The 26,164-nt window shown below is 30.4% G+C and overlaps 2 protein-coding genes and 1 non-coding gene across 6 annotated transcripts; 2 read left to right on the plus strand and 1 right to left on the minus strand.

Annotated features, from left to right (window-relative positions):
• Window positions 1-2,021: 2,021 nt before the first annotated feature.
• On the plus strand, window positions 2,022-2,129 carry LOC112752296 (small nucleolar RNA R71). Its single transcript, XR_003176740.1, has one exon. It is a non-coding gene; the product is annotated as a small nucleolar RNA R71 (small nucleolar RNA).
• Window positions 2,130-9,195: 7,066 nt separating this feature from the next.
• LOC112750316 (uncharacterized) lies at window positions 9,196-12,246 on the minus strand. Of its 4 annotated transcripts, none has more exons than XM_025798972.2 (7): window positions 11,993-12,246; window positions 11,551-11,713; window positions 10,669-10,731; window positions 10,481-10,528; window positions 10,311-10,364; window positions 9,738-9,798; window positions 9,196-9,631 (listed from the first exon to the last, which is right to left on the minus strand). In XM_025798972.2, the coding sequence occupies exons 2-7, from the start codon at window positions 11,698-11,700 to the stop codon at window positions 9,537-9,539; spliced, it is 471 nt and encodes a 156-aa protein (XP_025654757.1). In that variant the 5' UTR covers window positions 11,701-11,713; window positions 11,993-12,246; the 3' UTR covers window positions 9,196-9,536. The 4 variants fall into 4 exon arrangements, with proteins under 4 accessions (XP_025654757.1, XP_072072462.1, XP_072072461.1 ...); XM_072216361.1 differs by having other exon boundaries at window positions 9,744-9,798; window positions 11,993-12,233; XM_072216360.1 differs by having other exon boundaries at window positions 9,196-9,634; window positions 9,744-9,798; window positions 11,993-12,233.
• Window positions 12,247-15,650: 3,404 nt separating this feature from the next.
• LOC140179235 (uncharacterized) lies at window positions 15,651-17,165 on the plus strand. The gene has a single exon (XM_072217908.1). The coding sequence runs from the start codon at window positions 15,651-15,653 to the stop codon at window positions 17,163-17,165; it is 1,515 nt and encodes a 504-aa protein (XP_072074009.1).
• The last annotated feature ends 8,999 nt before the right edge of the window (window positions 17,166-26,164 follow it).

Below are 26,164 nucleotides of genomic sequence, written 5' to 3' on the forward strand. Positions count from 1 at the left end.
TGCTTGTTTCTGGCGTTAAACTCCCAAATGTAGCCTGTTTCTGGCGTTTAACGCCAGGTAGATGCTTGTTTCTGGCGTTAAACGCCAGCTTGGTGCTTGTTTTGGCGTTAAACACCAGACAGATGCTTGTTTCTGGCGTTTAAACGCCAGAATGCTCCTCCTCCAGGGTGTGCTGTATTTAATGCTATTTTTTATTCTGTTTTTGATTTTTCAGTAGTTTTTGTGACTCCACATGATCATCAACCTAATAAAACACGAAATAACAAAAAGAAAATAAATAAATATAATTAGATAACATTGGGTTGTCTCCCAACAAGCGCTTCTTTAATGTCAATAGCTTGACAGTGAGCTCTCATGGAGCCTCACAGATGTGCAGAGCATTGTTGGGACCTCCCAACACCAAACTTAGAGTTTGAATGTGGGGGTTCAACACCAAACTTAGAGTTTGACTGTGGGGGCTTTGGTTGACTCTGCAGTGAGAGAAGCTTTTCATGCTTCCTCTCCATGGTTACAGCAGGAGATCCTTGAGTTTTAAACATAAGGTTGTCCTCATTCAGTTGAAGGACCAACTCTCCTCTGTCCACATCAATCACAGCTCTTGCTGTGGCTAGGAAGGGTCTTCCAAGGATGATGGATTCATCCTCATCCTTCCCAGTGTCTAGGATTATGAAATCAGCAGGGATGTAAAGGCCTTCAACCTTTACTAGCACGTCCTCTACTAGTCCATAAGCCTCTTTTCTTGAGTTGTCTGCCATCTCTAATGAGATTCTGGCAGCTTGCACCTCAAAGATCCCAAGTTTCTCCATTACAGAGAGTGACATTAAGTTTATTCCTGACCCCAGGTCACACAGAGCCTTCTCAAAGGTCATGGTGCCTATGGTACAGGGTATTAAGAATTTACCAGGATCCTATTTCTTTTGAGGTAGAGTTTGCTGATCCAAGACATTTAGTTCCTTGATGAGCAATGGAGGTTCATCCTTCCAAGTCTCATTGCCAAATAATTTGGCATTCAGCTTCATGATTGCTCCTAAATATTGAGCAACTTGCTCTTCAGCAATGTCTTCATCTTCTTCAGAAGATGAATAGTCATTAGAGCTCATGAATGGTAAAAAGAGGTTCAATGGAATCTCTATGGTCTCTAGATGAGTCTCAGATTCCTTTGGTTCCTCAAAGGAAAACTCCTTATAGGTCAATGGACGTCCCAGGAGGTCTTCCTCACTAGGATTCACGTCCTTCTCCTCCTCTCTGGGTTCGGCCACACCAAGTAAGGTTATGGCCTTGCACTCTCTTTTTGGATTCTCTTCTGTATTGCTTGGGAGAGTACTAGGAGGAGTTTCAGTGACTCTTTTACTCAACTGGCCCACTTGTGCCTCCAAATTTCTAATGGAGGACCTTATTTCATTCATGAAATTTAGAGTGGCCTTAGATAGATCAGAGACTATATTTGCTAAGCTAGATGGATTCTGCTCAGAATTCTCTGTCTGTTGTTGAGTGGATGATGGAAAAAGCTTGCTATTGCTAAACCGGTTTCTTCCACCATTATTAAAGCCTCGTTGAGGCTTTTGTTGATCCTTCCATGAGAAATTTGGATGATTTCTCCATAAGGAATTATAGGTGTTTCCATAGGGTTCACCCATGTAATTCACCTCTGCTATTGCAGGGTTCTCAGGATCATAAGCTTCTTCTTCAAAAAAGGCCTCTTTAGTACTGTTGGATGATTCCTTCAATCCATTCAGACTCTGAGAGATCATATTGACTTGCTGAGTCAATATTTTATTCTGAGCCAATATGGCATTCAGAGTATCAACTTCAAGAACTCCCTTCCTTTGAGGCGTCCCATTATTCACAAGATTCCTTTCAGAAGTGTACATGAACTGGTTATTTACAACCATGTCAATGAGTTCTTGAGCTTCTGCAAACGTTTTCTTTAGGTGAATGGATCCACCTGCAGAATGGTCCAATGACATCTTAGATAATTCAGACAGACCATCATAGAATATATCCAGGATGATTCATTCTGAAAGCATGTCAGAAGGACACTTTTTGGTCATTTTCTTGTATCTCTCCCAAGCTTTATAGAGGGATTCACCTTCCTTCTGTTTGAAGGTTTGAACATCCACTCTAAGCTTGCTAAGCTTTTGAGGAGGAAAGAACTTGGCTAAGAAAGCCGTGACCAGCTTATCCCAAGAGTTCAGGCTATCCTTAGGTTGAGAGTCCAACCATATTCTAGCTCTGTCTCTTACAGCAAACGGGAAAAGCATAAGCCTGTAGACCTCGGGATCAACCCCATTGGTCTTAACAGTATCACAGATCTGCAAGAATTCAGTTAAAAACTGAAAAGGATCTTCTAATGGAAGTCCATAAAACTTGCAGTTCTGTTGCATCAGAGAAACTAATTGAGGTTTCAGCTCAAAGTTGTTTGCTCCAATGGCAGGGATTGAGATGCTTCTTCCATGAAAATTGGAATTTGGTGCAGTAAAGTCACCAAGCATCTTCCTTGCATTGTTATTATTTTCGGCCATGTCTCCTTTTTCAAAAATTTCTGTCAGATTTTCTCTAGAGAGTTATGCTTTAGCTTCCCTTAGCTTCCTCTTCAGAGTCCTTTCAGGTTCAGGATCAGCTTCAACAAGAATATTCTTATCCTTGTTCCTGCTCATATGAAAAAGAAGAGAACAGAAAATATGGAATCCTCTATGTCACAGTATAGAGATTCCTTATGTAAGTATAAGAAGAGAATAATGGAGGAAGGAAAAGATAAGAATCCAAACACAAGGGAGAGGAATGAGTTCGAATTCTTGGGTAAAAGAGGGGTGTTAGTAGATGAATAAATAACCAGAAGGGGATGAGAGATGAGAGAATTCGAAAATTAAATAAATTAAAATAAAAGTATTTTTGTTTTTAAATTGAATTTAAAATAAAAATTCAAAAATTTAAAAAGAAAAATAAAATTAAATCAAATTAAAATTTAAAATAAATAGTTAATTAAAAAGAAATTTTGAAAAAGAGAGAAGGTGATTTTCAAAAATTAGAGAGAGAATTAGTTAGGTAGTTTTGAAAAAGATATGATTGAAACAAAAAGATAGGATTAGTTGGAAAGGATTTGAAATTTAATTTTGAAAAGATAAGAAGTTAGAAAAGATTTTGAAATTAATTTTGAAAAAGATATGATTGAAACTTAATTTGAAAAAGATTTGAAAAAGAAATTTAAAAAGATTTGATTTTTGAAATCAAAGTTGATTACTTGACTAACAAGAAACTAAAAAGATATGATTCTAGAGTTTAAAGATTGAACCTTTCTTACTAGGCAAGTAACAAACTTAAAAATTTTGAGTCAATCACATTAATCATTAATTTTGAAAATATGAAATAGAAATAAGAAAAAGATTTTGAAAATAAATTTTGAAAATTTCGAAATTATGAAAGAAAAAGTGAAAAAAATTTGATTTTTGAAAAAGATTTGAAAAAGATAGAATTTTTAAATTGAAAATTTGATTTGACTCATAAGAAACAACTAAATTTTAAAAATTTTTGAAAAAGTCAACTCAAAATTTTCGAATTTTATGAGTGAAAAAGGGAAAGATATTTTTTTGATTTTTTGAATTTTTAATGATGAAAGAGAAAAATATCAAAAAGACTCAATGCATGAAAATCTTGGATCAAAACAAATGATGCATGCAAGAACACTATGAATGTCAAGATGAACACCAAGAACACTTTGAATGTCAAGATGAACACCAAGACTTATTTTTGAAAATTTTTCAAGAAAAGAAAACATGCAGGACACCAAACTTAGAAATTTTTAATTTTTAGACACTATGAATGCAAGAATGCATATGAAAAACAAGATGCAACACACAACAAGAAAATATGAAGATCAAACAAGAGGATCCATCAAGAACAACTTGAAGATCATGAAGAATGCAATGCATGAATTTTTGACAAATGCAAGAAAGAGATAAACATGCAATTGACACCAAACTTATGACTTGACACTAGACTCAAACAAGAAACACAAAATATTTTTGGTTTTTATGATTTTATTAATTTTTTTTGGATATTTTTCAAAAATTAATTGGAAAAATAAGGATTTCAAAATTTTTAATAGGAATTCCAGGAATCTTGCAATGTTAGTCTAAAGCTCCAGTCCAAGAATTAGACATGGCTTACTACCAGCCAAGCTTTTAGTGAAAGCTCCGGTCCAAAACACTAGACATGGCCAATGGCCAGCCAAGCTTTAGCAGATACAAATCAGACATACAACAGCTGATACTTCATTCAACTTCATTCTATGCTGATAAGTGGAAGCCCCAGTCCAAATGGATTAGACATGGCTTTACAGCCAGCCAGGCTTCAACATGCTTTGTGAAACTCTAGAATTCATTCTTAAAAATTCTGAAGAACATAGAATAATTTATTTTTGAAAATAATTTTTTTTTGTTTTTGTCGAAAATTATTTTGGGAAGGATGAAAAAGAAGAAAAATTTTTTTTATATTTTTCGAAAATAAGAAATAAAAAGCTTAAAATTAAAATAAAATTACCTCATCTGAGCAAAAAGATGAACCGTCAGTTGTCCAAACTCTAACAATCCCCGGCAACGGCGCCAAAAACTTGGTGCGCAGAAATTGTGATCATCAACAATGGCGCCAAAGACTTGGTGCTCTCAAACGTGAATCACACTTTGTCACAACTTCGCACAACTAACCAGCAAGTGCATTGGGTCGTCCAAGTAATAAACCTTACGTGAGTAATGGTCGATCCCACGGAGATTGTCGGTTTGAAGCAAGCTATGGTCACCTTGTAAATCTCAGTCAGGCGGATTCAAATGGTTATAGAGAATTGATAATTAAAACATAATTAAAATATAAACTAGGATAGAGATACTTATGTAATTCATTGGTGAGAATTTCAGATAAGCGTATAGAGATGCTTTCGTTCCTCCTGAACCTCTGCTTTCCTGCTGTCTTCATCCAATCATTCCTACTCCTTTCCATGGCAAGCTGTATGTTGGGCATCACCGTTGTCAATGGCTACATCCTGTCCTCTCTATGAAAATGGTCCAATGCGCTGTCACTGCATGGCTAATCATCTGTCGGTTCTCGATCATACTGGAATAGGATTTACTATCCTTTTGCGTCTGTCACTACGCCCAGCACTCGCGAGTTTGAAGCTCGTCACAGCCATCCCTTCCCAGATCCTACTCGGAATACCACAGACAAGGTTTAGACTTTCCAGATCTCAGGAATGGCCATTCATGGGTTCTAACTTATACCACGAAGACTCTAATATCTCAGACTCGGTCCCCTGTATTAGATATCTAAGAGATACTCATTCTGTCTCGTCTTCATGTAGAACGGAAGTGGTTGTCAGGCACGCGTTCATAGGTGAGAATGGTGATGAGCGTCACATAATCATCACATTCATCATGTTCTTGTGTGCGAATAAATATCTTAGAATAGGAATAAGCTTGAATTGAATAGAAAAACAGTAGTACTTTGCATTAATACTCAAGGAATAGCAGAGCTCCACACCTTAATCTATGGTGTGTAGAAACTCTACCGTTGAAAATACATAAGAACAAAGTCTAGGCATGGCCGAATGGCCAGCCCCCAAAACGTGATCAAAGGATCCAAAGACAATCCAAAGATGTAAATACAATAGTAAAAAGTCCTATTTATACTAACTAGTTACTAGGGTTTACAGAAATGAGTAAATGATGCAGAAATCCACTTCCGGGGCCCACTTGGTGTGTGCTTGGGCTGAGCATTGAGCTTTACACATGTAGAGGCTTCTCTTGGAGTTGAACGCCAGTTTGTAACCTGTTTCTAGCATTTAACTCCACTTTGCAACCTGTTTCTGGCGTTTAACTCCAGAATGCAACATGAAACTGGCGTTGAATGCCAGTTTGCATCGTCTAAACTCGGGAAAAGTATAGACTATTATATATTGCTGGAAAGCCCTGGATGTCTACTTTTCAACGCAATTGAGAGCGCGTCATTTGGAGTTCTGTAGCTCCAGAAAATCTACTTTGAGTGCAGGGAGGTCAGAATCCAACAGCATCTGCAGTCCTTCCTCAACCTCTGAATCTGATTTTTGTTCAAGTCCCTCAATTTCAGCTAGAAAATTCCTGAAATCACAGAAAAATACACAAACTCATAGTAAAGTCCAGAAATGTGATTTTTATTTAAAAACTAATAAAAATATACTAAAAACTAACTAAATCATACTGAAAACCATGTAAAAATAATGCCAAAAAGCGTATAAATTATCCGCTCATCAGTACGCCAAACTGCCCTGGTCTATCAAATTTCTATGGAGGTTTGCATTTTCAAGAATTATCGTTATCACCATGGGATCATTATACACGGGTGTTATCCATTGGGCGTCTTCTTTGGTAAACGAGATGGTAGGCAAGTCAAGTAGTCTGCTTTCCTCTCCGACTTGGTATACCTCTTTGAGATGTCTTTTTCGTGATGATTTTGACATTCATCCTCCAGTGAGTCCCCTGTTGATCATTTGTATCTGTCGTTCTAGGGACTGAGGTAGATGCTCTTGTTGTCCTTCATCTTCCTCCCTCTTTCTTTTCCTCGGGTTGCCCGATCTATCAACCAGATATCTATTTAGTCGGCCTTCTCTGGCCATCTTTTCTATGACATTTTTTAAGTCGTAGCATTTGTTGGTGGAATGTCCATAGAGCTTATGGTACTCACAGTATTCAGTCTGACTTCCTGTCTTCTTGTGTTTAATTGGATGAGGAGGTGGGAGCTTCTCCGTGTGGCATATCTTTCTGTAAACATCCACTAGAGAAACTCTTAGAGGGGTATAGTTGTGGTACTTTTGGAGCTTTTCTAAGATTTTCTCTTCCTTCTTTTTGGGTTCTTTTTCTTTTTCCCGAGATGGATAGGGCAGGCTGGGTCATGAAAAAGGTTTCCTTAGTCGGGAATTCTCTTCCATGTTGATATATTTCTCTGCTCTTTCCTGGACTTCATTTAGAGAAGATGGATACCACTTAGATATTGACTGAGAGAATGGCCCCTTTCTAAGGCCATTGACCAAACCCATGATCACAACTTCCGTGGGTAGATTTTGAATCTCCAAACATGCCTTGTTGAACCTTTCCATGTAATCACGGAGGGTTTTCCCGACCTCTTGCTTGACTCCCAACAAGCTCGGGGCGTGCTTTGTTTTATCCTTTTGTATAGAGAATCTGGTTAAAAATTTTCTAGCTAGGTCGTCAAAGCCAGTTATCGACCTGGGCGGTAGGTTATCAAACCACTTCATTGCTGCTTTGGTCAGGGTGGTCGAGAAGGCTTTGTAACGGGTGGTATCGGAGGTGTCAACCAGGTACATCCCTGCTTTTGAAGTTGCTGAGATGGTGCCTTTGGTCGGTCATCCCATCATAGAGATTCATGTCGGGTGTTTTAAAGTTCCTTGGAACTCTGGCTCGTATGATCTCTTCTATGAACGGATCTTCTCCATCAAGGGGCTTTCTTCCTGATCTGTTCGGTTATTTCGATTGCGAAGGTCGGCTTTTAACTTCAGGAGCTTTTCTCTAACTCCTTTTGTCGTCTTACTTCTCTCTGTAATTCCCGTTCTGCTTCTCGCTGTCGCTCGGCCTCATACTCCAACTGTTATAGCCGTTCTCGTTGGCCACATACTAGGCCCAATATCTCGGCCGTTTGTGGGGGTTCTTCCTCTTTAGGGTGACGGATCTCCAAATGAATTCGCCTTGGCTGGGGATTTGCTGATGGCCATTCCCCAAGAGGACCATGCGTCTGGTGTGGTGAAGGTAGTATAATGACGTTGCCCTCTGGTTGGGGCTCAGCTTCAGATTCAGATGCCATGTGGTCGTCTTCATACTGGTGGTCTGCCATTATAAGAGGGTGAATCCCAGGTCCCCAGCAACGGCGCTAATATTCCAAGGGTTACCTGAAACGTTGATTTGGGCCTGAACATAAGGTCCATGTCCCTTCGTGTGGCAGTGTCCGACTCGTTGATGCCGAGGTGCCGCCTGTCCGAGTTCCTCGTAAGGAGGTAGGGGGTTATACCTGTAAGAGACTCCGATACTTAAGTTAGCAAGGGCTTTAGGCATATTTTTACTAGATTAGAACGTGTATATACCTAAGGATGTCAATGTATTTATAGTAGAGTAGATAACCACCTTTGTTAGAGTAGTTCCATCTTTATTGATGGATAACCGTTCCTTTTATCTTGGGAGTTTGTTAGAATCTATCTTGCAAGAAAGACAGAGATAGTTGAAAAGATTTAGGGAGGCGGTTATTTACTTAGATAAGCATAAGCTGTCCTTTTCATCATGTCCGACCTCTTTAAAGAGGTCGGGTATGCGGTAGAGGTCACCCTCTTAGGTAGGTCTTTTATCCTTATTGAGCCTGACTTTTGTGTTTTGAACTAGGGTATGAACAGGTACATTTATTTATATTGGATTAAATTAAGTCATTAATTTTATTTATATCAATCTCATTTTAACTTCAAAATTTTATAATTTTAAGATTTTAAATTATTTGAATAAGTATGCACAGGACTAAGATTTCTATATAATTATATCTCGGATACTCAGTACTCGATATGTAAAACTGCTCAGTACCCGTAATATATACAACTAGCCAGTTATACATATATCGCCCTTTGTGTACTTAATGGTTTTTTGGTATATACTTAAAAATGTGTAATGGGTATTTAAAAACGTAATTATCTACACATTACATATTTAGTAAACATTATATTTTATTAATTTAAATAAAAAAAATTCTTTCTATTTTTGATATCACCTTCATCAATCTTCTTTTTTTTTTTTTTTTTTTTTTTTGAAGTTACATGTTAAAACACACCCTTCCCTTCCTATGGGTTTTATTTATCAACTTCTTAGTCATAGCTAGAATTCAAATCCGGTGCATTTTCTAACAAGACAACATAGTCGCCACTAGACTAGGCTTTTTAATGCGACCAATCTGTTGCAGACCAATTCTTAGTTATGCTCAACACAATAGCCAGCCCAATTACGGCATTTCTAAGAGCACGTCGGCCCATACAAAAAACACCCAGATTCATATCAAGATCAAGAGAAGGCACTAATGGTCATCTTTTATGCCTTGCAATGAGTGCACCTGGATTTAACTTAATGTTCTCCCGTAGTACGCTATTTATTTATACTTTAATCAAGTATGAACTATGAACACGATTACAAACCAATTTCAGTTAAGTTTATTATAGATGGTTATGCTCGATGAGACTTCAAATGTTACAACTGGCACATATGCTGCTTGACAAATGAATGTAAAGTATAAGATCTCTCATGGTGCAATCCAAGCACATTCAGGAAATCTCATACATACCGAGAGTACATAGTATCTAATACAAAGGTTACAAGTGCACCTGCTTCATAAATTCTCACCTTGTTATTAGCACAAGCAACTCAGTATGCATGATAGTCTTGATCTAAATTCAGATGGAAAAGAAGGGGGAAAAAGGGAGCATTGCTGTGTCAAAATGCAATTGATAGCACAAAAACCAGTAGCTATTAATGGCATTGGTCCTGAGAAGTATTAGTGTTGTCGCTGTCAACATCTTCGGTGGCACTCTGATGCTCTAGCGAGGCATTGTTGCTGGAGCCGTCTGCTGTCAGAAAGCCAAAACGGAAGACGACTCAATGCAGTGTTGAGTTCTAGCAAAGAGCCAAGATTTCTAGAGCTCAAGAAATGGCAGTGTCATAAGAACATACCTTCACCTTCATCTGCTGGAGCATAAGCTGAGCGCCTTGAACGTGTCTGCTGCGTTGTTGGCTGATTACCAGTGTAAGTAAGATCCCAAGATAGAGGGCAGAAAACAAAAAGAGAACATCAACAAAATTTATTCAAACTTCACTGAATGATACCTTTATTGCAATTGATCATTGAAAAGTAATATAAGTAACACGAATTCACTTCAGCTCCAAAAAGTAATATTAAGTGCCTCTTGCTCAAGCACATAGCATTTCTGCAACATTCTATAGATACATTTTTGGAAAGCAACATTAATCGAGTCTTGTTCCACTAGAAAGAGCCGGCTATAAGGATGACTTGAAGCTAATGTATTTAAACCAGAGAAACATCAAACTCCAGTATTCAACAGAGTTTTACGGTTCAATATACATCTATTTGGACTTTGTTAGTTTGAAACAATTGGCAATGCCTTGAAAGAAATCAGGACCAAAGATTTCAAATAGAAAATTACTCCTCTTGTGTAAACAACACTGTTTCATCTTAAAATCACCACTAAGGGGAAAACAGAAAGAATTAACAAAGCATTTCTTTACCTGCAACTTTGGGCGAAGTGCTTCCAGTGGTCCTTTGGGCTTTTGTGCTCCTTGCTATTTGAGAAAACAACAGGCCACATTTATAAGGCATCAACTTAAAAGTACTGAAAGTCCAATTGAAACTGACAAAAAATAAAATGACATAACACACTTCGGAAGAGATAAAGTACCTTCCCCAATGCCCAATCAGCAGAATCAAAATAAGCGCGTTCATGATCCTGCAAACAAGGTTAAAATCATTCAAAACAAAAATCAATTTTGGAAAGAATATTTCACATGAACAGACAGATGACCAGAAGTTTGAAGAAACGGAGCATTGCAGAAGCAAAGAAAATCAGATAAATGAAGAAGTAGTAACCTTGGATATTAGTGGGGGCTTCTTTGGTATTAGGCCTCCATACTTTTTCTTGATAACTTCTTCCTGCAAAAATAGAAAATAAGATTACAGTGAATAACAACGCAACATAATAACATAAACCCATATCATGAGATTTTGTATTAAGAAAATCAACAAAATTGGAAACAATCATTTTAAGAACCCGTATGTTACAAAGGGATTCTTCTAAATAATTAAGAAGTGAGTTCAATAATATCTAATCACACTTAACCGCTAAATATTCTCACATACAAACGTAATATCTGTCCATATTCCGAACTATACTATTGAAAATTATGATCTCATATTTCCTCATGTAGGAATAAGATAAGGTAATATTAAGATTAAAAAGTAAACACATGAATGAATTATCTGCATCAGCTAACACAGCAGAAGACGTATAACCTCTACCACACTGGTACTGTATTATTCAGACATAGTTATGTTTAAGAGCTTTAAATTCAGATTTTAGGCTAGTTGTCATGTTTAGCCACCAAAACCAAGTATGTTGGATTCTAAAAGTAATAATACTAGTATTTTAGAATCTGCATACCAGTTAGACAAATAGTACAGCAAGTTAGTATTGAAAGGAGTACAAATGCTGCTTCGGCCCATTTGAACTGAATGTAACATAAGACCATAAATAATTTAATTTAAAAAAAAATCACTTTTCCTTTTAACTATTAATGCAATCCGTGTCCTAAACTTACCATTCTTCCATTCCAAATGTACTTTTAAAAAAATTAATTGCAACTAAATGCATTCTACACATCATCAATTTCCCAAATCACCATGACACAAATAAATAAAGCTAATTTCCCAAATCATCAATTTCTTTTTTCCTTTTTAAAGAAAAGGGATTACCTCCTGTTGTGGCGAGGGCATGGGATTTTCACCATTTGTATTGTTATCTGAATCTGGATGTTGGAGATTATCCGCAGGATTTTCTACAGAAGTAACTTGATTCTTGTGAGGATCTTCAACAAAGTCCTGTTTCTTTACCCCCTCTGACATTGTTCACCCTCCTCTGTTCACAAAATTGCTTGATTTCAATAACCGATACGAAAATAATCAATCTCATCTTACCAAATCAATCACAATATGCATGATAACAACCATAATAATTCCACAAAGAGTCCTAAAGAAGTTAGTTGATTTCAATCAAATAACCCGAGAATTTTCATTCAAGAACATGGATCAATCCAATCCAAGATCGATTCAGCTGAGAAATGAAATTGAAAGCACGAGATCATTGAAAAGCGGAAAACAAAGAAAGGAACGTGGATCGTATCATAGCATATCGTACACCGTATCGTATCGAAGATTGTTGGAATTAACAGCGGGAAGGCGTCGATTCGAAGTGTGAGGAAGTAAGAAATGAAGCCAATCTGAAATCTGTGTCACAGTATCAAGGTAGCTGAACAACACGCATATTCTCCATTTGCGTTACTACAAAGTTATCTATAACAATATATAATGGGAATACATGGATTTGGTGTCCAAGATCTCTTTCTAATATTACCCTTCCTATTAATTTCTCTATTATTTGGCCATTTTGACATAACTTTCACCCATTATCTTTCACATCTTATCCGTTTCTCTCTTCTCATCTCATCTGTTATTAGTATTATTGAATACAGATAAAAAAATTTTTATTTTATTTACTTTTAATCCAATTTATTTTTTTTAAAGATATCACAAATAGACACATGTCTAGAATTATTGACCTTCAATATTTTACTTGAGGTACTTTATCTAAATTAATTATTATAAATTATAAATAATAATTTTTTCGTTTAGATCTATGTTTTGAATAACTATAACAATATATAATGGCAATACATGGGTTTGGTGTCCAAGATTTCTTTTCAATATTACCCTTCCTATTGACTTCTCCACTACTTGGCCATCTTGACATAATTTTCACTCATTATCTTTCACATCTTATCTGTTTTTTTTCTCATCTCATCTATTATTAGTATTATTGAATACAGATAGAAAATTTTTTATTTTATTTGTTTTTAATCCAATTTATCTTTTTTTTAAAGATATCACAAATAGACACATGTCCAGAATTATTGACCTTCAACATTTTACTTGAGGTACTCTATCTAAATTAATTATTATAAATTATAAATAATAATTTTTTCGTTTAGACCTATGTTTTGATTATTACTATTATACTTTTTTTTTACTCTTCGTAGGTATGATTTATAGAAGAAATTACTTCATTTTTGGTAGAATTTAAAAATACATTAATCTTATATCAATATTATTTTTACTCTTTAAATATTCACATACTCAAAATAACAGTAGAATTGGACCAAATTCAAGTAATAGATGGAACAGTCAATGGATATAAATTATCCTTTTTTTTCAAAAGCTTTAATTCATAATTAGTAAACTTTCAATTATTTCTAATATAATATATTACATATATCTATCTATAACAATATATAATGTCAATACTGAGTTTTTGGTGTCCAAGTTTATATTTCAATATTGCCCTTAATGATAGCAGTTCTTCGTACATGCATGGATCAATTACTTTAAATAAAAAAAATTTCACCGTGAACAACAACACATATTCTTCTATCTCATTTTCATTATGTGTTTTCACTAATAACAGTAGAAATGTGTAACCTCTTCTTCAAATTGTCCTCTTAAAATTTGGTCGAAAATGTAATTATTAGTTAATTTTTTTATTCTTTGTGCAGTTATTTTTTTTTATTCTATACATAACTTCTACCCATATTTTTCTTCCTTATTCTATGGAGTACATGTAGTACTCTTCCTATCTTTATTTCACTTAATTAAAAAAAATGGTAAATATGCGTATAGAAAATGGTAAAAAATAATGAAAATAAAAATTAAAAATTTTTAAAAAATAATAGAACAAAAGATGATTTAAGATATTGAATATAAATTAAAAGATAAAATTTTTAGCAATTAAAATTATACGAGAGAAAGAGTTCTTTAAATTTAAATTTTTATATCTACTTCAAATTAAATAAAATTGAAAAAATAAATAAATTTATAAATTTTTATCTTGATTGTTATCTATAACAATATATAAAGTCAATACAAAAGGTTGACTATGACTTTAGTGTCCAATTTTTTTGGACTATATTAACCTTATAACAAACCATTTCATATAGCAAATTATAAAGACAAAATAATCATAAAATTTGTTTTGAAAAATCCAATAACTTTCCATTAAAATAAAAACTGTTTTGTTACTCCTATAATTATAATAACACATCTTCTATAACAATATATAAAGTCAATACAAAAGGTTGACTATGACTTTAGTGTCCAATTTTTTTGGACTATATTAACCTTATAACAAACCATTTCATAAAGCAAATTATAAAGACAAAATAATCATAAAATTTGTTTTGAAAAATCCAATAACATCCCATTAAAATAAAAATCGTTTTGTTACTCCTATAATTATAATAACATATCTCCAAAAAAATACATACAGTCTGCAAATTACAAATAAATCAAAAAATGGACAAAAATAAATATCAATATTTTCACATTTCTCACCATCTTCATGATTTATTGTTTAATTTTATATTAGTTTGGTTTCTAAATTTTTGTATTTTTCTTGCTATTGTTCTTCTCTTTTCTTCAATACCCTCGCCTCAATCATCTTCCATTGCCTTCAATTGCAAATTTTAGACGATTTTGCAGTAGTTACTACTTTTACACGCATAACATCCACTTATATTTTTTTTCTTTAATTTACTTATCTAATCTATTTTTTCAGTAAAATTCTTCTGTCTTTTTAATTTATTCTAAACTTTTTACGTATAAAAATTAGCACTATGTCTGTTTTTTTTTATCAAATTAATGTAAAAAAAATAATTTTTTATCTTATCAATTTGATGTAGAAAGAAAATAATTTTTTTATTTGATATGTGTTTTTATTTTTTGATATGTCTTTACTTATTAACAGTTGAATGAAAAAAGTCCCATAAATATTTTGTTAACTTATTTTTTCTTTTTAAATTACTTTGTAATAATTTTTTTCTAAAATATTGATTATGTAGAGTATTATATTTGATATTTGAGTACATAAATATTTATTTCAAAACTAAATTAAATTATTAATTTTGTCTACTACTGTAATATTTGTTTTGAATATTGACAAATTTATTTGATTGGCATGTATATAAGACGCAAGAAAGTTCGCTTAAAAACATTAATATGTTAATTTCCTAAACTATCTAAACTATTAATTATGTAGAGTATTGAATTTGATATTTAATTATATAGAGTACTTGATTTGAAATTTATTAATTTTTTAAATTATATTGCAAAAAAATTATTAATTTAATATTATTTGTTTGTCACATGATTAACATATAAAAGATAAAAAAAATCTACACCTACCAATGGTAGAATAAAAAATTTTCACGCATATTTTTTTAATTTATTTTTTATTATTTGTAATCTATTTTATATTAGATAATATTATTTTTTATTGATTATTAGTTTGACATATAACACAATAAATGTAGCAATATAAAAACTTTGTTAATTGATTTTTCAAATAATATAGTGACCTAAGATAAGAAATTTGTTAATTGATTTTGTTAATCTCTTTTTTATTTTTAATCTATTTTATATTAAATAATATTATTTTTTATTGATTATTAGATAAACATAAAATATTTAAATGTGGTAAAATAAGAACCGTGTTATACATTTTGTATTGTTTCAACCTTAATGATTATTTTCTTCTCTTTATTTTTCTATCTCGTGGACTACGTAATAAGTTTTAATTTATTATTTTTTCTATATATATATATATATTCTATTTTGTAAAAATTTAAATAAGAACCGTGTAAGAGCACAGAAGTTCTCATTATGATGAGGTGCAACAGTTCATTGATGCAAGATGGATTGCCGCTCTAGAGGCATGTTGGAGGATATTTAGATTCAACCTTTACCGAATGTATCCATCAGTTGAAAGGTTGCAAGTTCATTTGCCAAATCAACATCAAGTGAGCTTTTATGAGCACCAAACTATTTCTGAAATAGTTAATAATGACTATTTCTCAAGAACAATGCTCACTGAATTTTTTGCACTTAATCGGGCCGATGACCAACAATCTAGGCATCTTTTGTACAGGGAAATCCCAGAATATTACAGTTGGCACAGCAAGGAAAAAGAATGGCATCGACGCAGGACACAAAAGAGAGCTATTGGTCGGATCTATACCGTTTCGCCAACAGAAGGTGAAAAATTCTATTTGCGTATTCTATTGTCAAATGTAAGAGGCCCAACTGGTTGGGATGATTTGCTAACAGTCGATGGTGTCCAATATTCGTCCTTTAAGCAATCCGCTCAGCATCGAGGACTGTTGGAGAGTGATAGTAGTATAAGATCATGTTTGGTTAAGGCATCCATTTTAAGAATGCCATGTGCTCTAAGAAGGTTGTTTGCCACCATTCTAATTTTTTGTGAGCCAACAGATGTAAGAAGTCTGTGGGACGAGTTTCTTTCATGTACGGTGGATGATTACGCATCAACAAGTACTACAACCTGTAATGGGTTGACAAATCGTTTGCTTAGGGATTTAAATGACATCCTCCTACAACATGGAAAACATATTGCACAATACGATTTACCAGCTCTAACCTCGGACAACGACAACGACAACTTCATGCCTAGAATTATTCAAGAAGAAATGTCCATCGAAGTTCCTCAAGAAGACCTGTGTTCTATAGAAAGATTGAATCATGACCAGTCTGCAGCTTTCAGGTGCATTATGAATACAATTGATCGAAGAGAAAGTGGAGTGTTCTTCGTGGATGGACCAGGAGGAGCAGGTAAGACATTTCTTTACAGAGCTATAATTGCAGACTTAAGAAGTAAAGGGCATATTGTCTTGGTAACTGCGTCCTCAGAAATAGCTGCAACTTTACTGCCTGGTGGTCGAACAGCTCATTCTAGATTTAAGATCCCAATCAATGCAGAGCCATCCTCCACGTGCAATATAAGTAAACAATCTGATCTTGCAAAACTGATTAGGCAGACGACCGTGATAATTTGGGATGAAGCGCCATTGACTAATAAAAAGACAATGGAATCACTGGACCGCACATTACGAGACATCTTAGAAAACAATAATCCATTTGGAGGGAAGGTGATGGTTATGGGAGGGGATTTTCGCCAAGTACTACCTGTTGTGCCGAAAGGAAGTAAGTCGCAAATGATTTCAGCTTCTATTGTTAAATCACATTTGTGGGCATTCACCAAAATTCTCCACCTGCGACAAAATATGCGATCTCTTAATGATCGTGATTTTGCGGAGTATCTTATGCGCATAGGGGATGGGATTGAGCCTACCATATGTGAAGACTTGGTACAAATAGAAGTAGGCATGGCAATACCATGGGAAGGTGAGGCATCATTACACAAATTAATAGAAGAAACCTTTCCAAATTTGCAATCTCATGGGTGAGATGCATCTTATATGGTGGAGAGAGCGATATTGACACCCAAGAATCATGATGTGCAACAGCTTAATGATATTTTCATCAACCAATTTCCGGGAGACGAACGAATTTTAGCATCCTTTGATGAAGTAGAAGGAGATACAAATAATCTGTATCAACAAGAATATCTTAACTCGATCTCCACAGGTGGATTGCCACCTCATATGTTGAAGGTAAAAAAAGGTGCTCCTCTGATGTTACTGAGAAACATAGATCCTAAGGCAGGCTTATGCAATGGCACAAGGCTACTGTGTCGAGGAACTTTTCAAAATATGTTAGACGTGAAAATCTTAACAGGCCATCACTCTGGAAAAAGAGCTTTTCTGCCTCGGATAAAACACAAAACAACTGAGAACTCAGGACTACCCTTTGTGCTTATTAGAAAACAATTTCCTGTAAGGTTGAGTTTTGCCTTAACGATAAATAAATCACAAGGGCAAACTATCCCTAAGGTAGGGATCTATCTCCCTAAACATGTGTTCAGCCATGGTCAATTATACGTTGCTCTACCTCGAAGTGTTTCTCAATCAACCACAAAAATCTTAGTCAAAGAAGGAACAGTAGATGGAAAAAGGGGACAATTCACAAAGAATGTGGTGTTCAAAGAAATTTTGTTACCTGCACCTCAGGTAATTTATGTCCTTGGCAAATATGTGAGCCTTTTTACAAGTATAATCCGTGTATTATGTAATTTTATCATTACAATATCAACATTGGAATAGATAGTTTTGTTCACTAATTTTAACAACTAATGACTAAGATTTTTAACAGATAAATTGATATCAAGAGAGCTCATCAGCATATTAAAAGAGATAAGCGAAAGGAACTGGAACCTCTACTTTACCCAACAGGTATGCACCAACTACGATTCACATATAAATTATAAAAATTATATCATACATCCTTAAAATATATCATTATTGGTTTTTTAATAAATTATAGTTTGCAATGTTTGTATATACTTTGAAAAGAATTCAAAATTTGATTTCTTTAAATGTTGCTATCAATTTTATAATTTTATCAATAAAATTATAAAAATTAAAATTTTAAAACTAATAAAAGGTAGAGGTATGTCTTATTTGGGATATATCATTACTTAATTCTAAAGTAATATATAGGACACTACTGCAATATATTGTGATACATATATGCAATAAATTACAGGAAACAGGATTTCAATCGTTATGGAATACATGGAAGGATGAGCAATCAATTGCATCAATGAGACCAATCGACAATAAAGTAAGGATTACAGAATTAATGACAGTGACAACTACACTGATGATACATATTTTTGTTTTAGTGTTACTGATCAAACGTGAAATTGACACAGGTTCATCCAATCAAAATTTATTCTATTGGTTGGGGAGGTACAGTTAAAGCAGACAAAACTCAACTATGGAAGATGGTAAAAAGAGAAATATTGGAACAAAAAAATAAAAGGTAATGCAATAAACTTTTGTTACATAATAAATATTTCCGTCTATTTCGTCATATATACCATATATGTTAAAACTTTAACTCTTTTCTTTCAGCCATGAACTTAGAAGAACACAACTAACTCATTTCGAACCAAAACAATATCATTGCAGGTAATTATTATTAAAAAAATTCCTAACAAAAAAAGATGTAATTTCATTTAATTTACATTTTGTCAATGATAAACAAGGATTAATGTCATTTCTTTTGTCCTGTCAGAAAGTTCAATGCAAAACAAGATGTCACAATTCTACAGGTTTTAATTAAATTCTTCACAATAATAAGCAATCAATTTAATTGAATAAACCTGAAGTGTTTATACGGTTATTTTTATGATAAATAAAATCTTACAGTTTTTCAAGATGCAAGAAGTTATTGACAAGGAGATGTATGATGAATTACAAAGGATTTTTTCCAGGTACACAATCTTTGTATTCTCCTATTTTTTCAGTAATACTCTTATAGTTTGATCTTTTAAAACGAAAAAAATAAGCATATTCATTTCTTCTATCCTTCCATTATTTATAGGAAAATGCAAGTCTCTTCAGATTCAGAATCATATTTTGGCCTACCACTTAAAAAAGAAAAAGACAAACATGAATATCCATGATATTTAGAAAAAATTAATCTTTTGTAAATAACTAACATGCATTTGGGTTTATAGATATATACTCTTTTTAAATTAGGATAATATTTTTTTCGTTATTTCTGGAACTATATCTTTTTCTGATAATATACATATATCTTTATTGTGTGCTTTTATAATTTAGCATTTTAAAGGTTTTCTATAGTAGTTTTACCCTCAACAGAATATGAAACAAATAAGGTTACGTTAATTTTAAAATGATGAAAAAAATATTTATTTGACAAATTTAAAGAATAAATGATATATTAATATCAACACTAAAATCTATAACAATGTATAATGGCAATACATGGGTTTGGTGTCCAAGATTTCTTTCCAATATTACCCTTCCTATTAACTTCTCCACTACTTGGCTACCTTGACATAACTTTCACCCATTATCTTTCACATCTTATCCGTTTCTCTCTTCTCATCTCATCTATTATTAGTATTATTGAATACAGATAGAAAATTTTTTATTTTATTTGTTTTTAATCCAATTTATCTTTTTTTTAAAGATATCACAAATAGACACATGTCCAGAATTATTGACCTTCAATATTTTACTTGAGGTATTCTATCTAAATTAATTATTATAAATTATAAATAATAATTTTTTCGTTTAGATCTATGTTTTGAATATTACTATTATACCTTTTTTTTTACTTTTAGTAGCTATGATTTATAGAAGAAATTTCTTCATTTTTGGTAGAATTTAAAAATACATTAATCTTATATCAATATTATATTTACTCTTTAAATATTCACATACTCAAAATAACAGTAGAATTGGACTAAATTCGAGTAATAGATGGAACAGTCAGTGGACATAAATTATCCTTTTTTCAAAAGCTTTAATTCATAATTAGTAAACTTTCAATTATTTCTAATATAATATGTTACATATATCTATAATACATACAATATATTATGATTGATAATTGTTCATTTAAAAAATTTATACTATTAATTTAATATTTGAATTTTTTTATTATGGTACTATTTTAATGTACTTTAGATTTTTATTATGTATTTATAATTTTGATGAAAATCATTCTTAAAAAAATATTAATCTTATTTTTTAATTTTTTTGGGTCCAGACAATATTAAATTATTTATATTAAAAGATTTAGATAATTCAAAAAATATTATTTATATGTTAATAATCTGTTTTTTTAGATATTTAAGTATTAAAATTGGTCTAAATAATATACTGAATGATGATAACATTTGTTAGTTGTGTATATATATATATTCTATTAGTTTGTTAATTTTATCTCTTGAATTATTTTTTATTATGGTACTATTTTAATGTATTCTAATTTTTTATTGTGTATTTATAATTTTAAAAATAATTATTCTTAGAAGAAATATTAATTTTATTTTTTTTAGCTCTGATAATATTAAATAATTTGTATTAAAATATCTATAACAATATACTAGCGGCTCAACAGGCACTAACGTGCCTGTTCAGCCGCTTTTCTATTGTTTTTAAGAAATTAATATTATTTTTTTGTTAATATATTATTCATTTTTCAAATTTATTAGATAAGTATTTTTTTATTTTAATGTTGATGTGACTTTATTTATATTATATCTTATTGAAATTAAAATTATTATAAACTAAAATATCATTCAAAAAATAATGATAATAACATTATTTTGATTCAAAAAAGTATATATAAATCAAAATACATGTTGGTTATTTACAAAAAATAATTTTTACTTAAATATCATGGATATTCATATTTGTCTTCATCTTTTTTAAGTAGTAGGCCAAAATATAAATCTAAATACGAAGAGTTCTTTATTTTTTTTTATAAATAGTGAAAAAATATAATAAATAAGAATGCTTATTTTTTTTGTTTTAAATATCAAAATATAAGAATAATTAATAAATAAAATAGAAGATTAAAAAAATTGTGTATCTGAACAAAATCCTTCTTAATTCATCATACATCTTCTTATCAATAACTTCTTTAGTCTTAGAAAACTGTCAGATTTATTGACCATAAAAATAAATATATAAACCCTTTAAGATTATTCAATTAAAAATGATGTGTAATAAAATCAAAATAAAAATTTAGAAACATTATTTACAAATTAACTATTTATAAACATTATTAAGTTTAATTATTTATTTTTAATTCGTATTTAATTTGAAGCCGAGATAAAAATTTATATTAAAAGCACTCTCTATCTTCATGCATAATTTCAATTGTTAAAAATATTTAATTTTTTTAATTATCTTTAATTTTATTATTTTTTCAAAATTATTAATTTATATCTATACCAATATATAATGGGGATATGGAAGTTTGGTATCCAAATCTTTCTTCCTATTTTACCCCCTGTTTCTTTTTTGACTCATGACAAAACTTAAAAACTGAACTATTTCTAATAGATGAAACTGACACCACGTACTCAAAAGACATAATATTTTGAAATTAAATTTATTAAATGTATTTTTATCTATAATTATTCATGATAATTTTTAAAAATTATTAAAAAATAAATAATTAATATAAATAACATTATACTACAATCATAATAATAATATAAATAAATAAATTACTTCAACAAAATATTAATTATTTATGATTTTTTATTTATAATTTTTTTATAAGTATTTTTTATACATAATAGTCCATAATACAATAGTATATAAGTGATCAATATATCATTATAGTACAATAACTGATAGTATATAAAATATATTTATTTTATTAATAGTTATTTCAATGGGACAATAGTATTTAAAGTATCGAAATAATTAAATTTACAACACATGGTTTACATATTTTTTATGTCCAATATTTATTTTTTAAACAAAATTTACAGATAAAAGTGTACTCATTAATTAAATTTATACCAATATATACAATATACAATATATAATGGACTATACCAACGTATAATGGGAATAAAAAAATTTGGTACCCAATTTTTTTTTACTATTTTACCCCTGCTTATTTTTTTATTTAGACACCGGATTCAATATATAAAAAACTGTTACTACGTCCTCCATATTTCTTATTTTTTATCAAGGAAAGAATTTACTCCACGATAGAATGTCAAACTGATTCCCATCAACCCACGATATATTTTAAAACTGTAAAAAACTGCTACTACTACGTACTCGCTTTAAAAACTAACTCACTTTCAACTCTTAAGAGACTCTTTCCCTTTCAATCGTGCTCTCACAAACGTTTTTTCTCTGCATATTATTCCTATCTTTCTGACAAATAAAAATGGAAACTTCACCAAATCCACAGTCACGTCAACGTCGACCCAGTTGGACAGATTATGCTAGGTGAAGAAGACAGAACATGACCGAAGAACAGAGACAACAATACCTGGCTAGAAGACGTGCAAGTTATCGGGAGATGATTCGACAAGGAAAACAAGTTACCATATCAACTGATACAACTTCAATGCCAAACACTGGTGGAGGTGCCCGATTAACTACAAACATAGGGTAGCCAGATTGACTACAATTAGACAAATGGCCAGAGCTACCACTTATCATCAATCTGTTAAAGGTAACACGATAACATAATTTAAATTTCTTTGTTATAAATTGAATTAGTTCTTAATAATTATATTTTACTTTTTAAAAATGCAGGAATGGAAGCGCATGGCAATAGAACTGCCACAGGTACAAAAATAAAAATAACATAATTGATTGCTATTTTATCATTAATATTTTGTAACAAAATTAATTAAATTAATATTACTATACATGGTTTACCATCCACGTAGTAACTTTCTTAATCAAACAACATATTAATCATATATGAAGTTAAAAGTTAACATTCTAAATTTTTTAGACATCATTCATCTATAAAAAATTTTTTCTAAAAATTAATGGTCAATAACTAATAATAATATTTCTTTAATATATTTCATTCCCGTCGTCCAATATAATATATAACGTAATATATAATTTTTATATATTTGTATTAAAAAAATAAAAAAAATGATGTCATGTAAGACTAACGACAAAAAGTACTCTTATATTAAAGTTTTTGATAATGATTTTATAATAAAAAATAAAATTTATATATTAAATTAATAAATCAATGTAACATTAAAATTCTTAACAACACTTTAATTTAATTTTTTTTAATTTTTTATATTCTCAATTGGTAATGATATATAATTCTAAGAAATCAAAAATAAAATTAGGATATATCTCATCTACGTACAAATATAACAGCTAAAAAAATAACAAAAGCTATCTATCTATACCAATATATAATGAAAAACACATGTTCTCCTCTATTTTTTTATCCCTTTTTTTTTATTAAAAAATGAACTTACCTATGAACAAAATTTAAAAATTAAACCACTTCTAATAAAGAAAACACATACTACGTACTTAGGATAAATGACATTCTGAAATTAAATTTATTAATTATATTTTTATCTTTAACTTTTCATGATATTTTTTTAAAAATTATTAAAATTTCAATAATTAATATAGATAACGTTATACTATAATAATAATAATAATAATAATAATAATAATAATAATAATAATAATAATAATAATAATAATAATAATAATGATATAAATAAAATTATGTCATCAACAAATACCAACATATAATCGAGATGCACAGGTTTAGTATCCAATTTTTTTTAGTATCCAATTCCTTTGTCTCTGTTTCTTTTTTATTAAAAAATGGGTTTAACAGAATTTAAAAATTGAACCACTTATAATAAAGAAAACTGACACTACGTACTCTAGATACATAATATTTTAAAATTAAATTTATTAATTATATTTTTATCTTTAATTTTTTATGATATTTTTTAAAAAATATTAAATATAAATAATTAATATAAATAACGTTATACTATAATCATAATAATGATATATAAATAAAATTACGTGAACAAAATATTAATTATTTATTATTTTTTATTAGTATGTTTCATACATAATAGCCTATAATACAATCGTATATAAGTGATCAATATATTATTATAGGACGATAACTGATAGTATATAAAATATAATTCTTTTATTAATAGTTATTCTGGACAATAGTATTTAAATTATAAAGAAACATAAATCATTATTAACTAAGGTCATTAGAATAATTAAATCTACAACACATGGTTTACATATTTTTTATGTCCAATATTTATTTTTTTTTAAAATTACATATAAAAGTGTACTCATTAATCAAATATATACCGATATATAATAAACTATACATAATGGTTAAAAAATTACAAGAATTATTATTTTTTATTTTCTGTGATTAAAATAGCCCTACATAAATAAAGATTAGTTCTTTTTATTTTATAAAGATTAATTCCTTTTATTATCAACATAAACACAAAAAAACAAGAATACATTACAGTATAACAAATAAATTATTCTTTAATCATATCTTTGTATTCTTAATTGTCTTAATTGATGAAATACTCATCATATCATCAATTTAAGGTAATAAATTAAAAAAATAAGTTAAAATATCTCACGCATTAATGGACGAAATTCAAACCTTTGAGAAAAAGTACTATAAAAAATATAATAGAAGCATAGAAAAAACTATTTATATTATAATAAAGAAATCTAGATCAATTCTAAAATAATTAAAGTTATCGATATTTTATTTCTTGCAATCAAAGTTAACTAATATTATGATAACTAATTCTTTTCTTATGAGTTTAATTATGCTTATTTTATAAATTGCTCTTTAAAAATATAGGTACCAAAATATATGGTAACGGAGCTAGTCCAAGTAACAGATCCCCTGGTTAGTATCTTTATATGCTTTAAATATGTAAACACAACGATATAAGTTATTTTACCTGCACATTAAATCTTCTTAACGTAAAATATTATCAAGATTAACCAACTTAATTAACACGCTTTATTTTATTGCTAAGCACTAATTTGTTATTAATTCTAAAATAATTAAAGTTACCGATATTTTGTTTCACACAATCAACATTAACTAATTCTTCTCTTATTAGTTTAACTTATTCTTATTTTCTATATTGCTCTTTAAAAATATAGGTACGGAAATACATAATAACAGAACTGGTCCAAGTAATAGATCATCTGGTTAGTATCTTTATATGCTTTAAACATGTAAATACATCGATATAAGTTAATTTGTCTGCACATCAAATCTTCTTAATGTAGAATATTAACAAAATTAACCAACTTAATTAACACGCTTTATTTTATTGCTAAGCGCTAATATTCTATTTTTTTAAAAAGGTAGATAACATATGAATTTTGCATTGTTTTTAAATATAGGTGTACATCAAGACACTGTTACAACTACTAATTCAATTCCTCAACCAATTGCTTCTTATAAACCAACTATAAACAATACTAGAAGCCATGCAAATATAAATGGTGAGTACTCTATTTATATTTTTAATATTTTATCATCATCATCATATAATAATCATTACTATATAAAATGTGATTAGTTAAACTTATTGTATTATTATGCTTATTAGTTATCGTAATAACAAATGAATTTTTATTATGTTTATTATCTGTACTGCTTATTATATATTGTAACCAAAATTCTGAATTTAATAAAAAAATTTAAAATAAATACTTAACAAATAAAACATTTAAAATAATTGATACATTCATGAAACTAATAATACTAACAATAACTATATAATAAAATTTTTGTAACAACATATATCTTTTAAAATTAAGGAGAAAAACTGAACAAAAAAAATTTAAACACAAAAATAACAATTAATAGATACTACAAAAATATTGATGTCCTATCTCATGTATTTAAAAATAAACTGTACAAATTATATGGGTCCTTTTTATTATAAAGTCATTAACAAATTAAGCATTTAATAAAT

This window comes from Arachis hypogaea, chromosome 15 (assembly GCF_003086295.3).
Source record: "Arachis hypogaea cultivar Tifrunner chromosome 15, arahy.Tifrunner.gnm2.J5K5, whole genome shotgun sequence".
Taxonomy (NCBI): Eukaryota; Viridiplantae; Streptophyta; class Magnoliopsida; order Fabales; family Fabaceae; genus Arachis; species Arachis hypogaea.

Coding starts and splice junctions, on each gene's coding strand:
- LOC112750316 (XM_025798971.3), bottom strand. CDS start 11,700: ATGTCAGAGGGGGTAAAGAAACAGGACTTTGTTGAAGATCCTCACAAG. Junction 10,365..10,480: donor CTGATTGGGCATTGGGGAAG/GTACTTTATCTC, acceptor TTTCTCAAATAG/CAAGGAGCACAAAAGCCCAA. Junction 9,799..10,310: donor CACTTCGCCCAAAGTTGCAG/GTAAAGAAATGC, acceptor ACTGGTAATCAG/CCAACAACGCAGCAGACACG.
- LOC140179235 (XM_072217908.1), top strand. CDS start 15,651: ATGTATCCATCAGTTGAAAGGTTGCAAGTTCATTTGCCAAATCAACAT.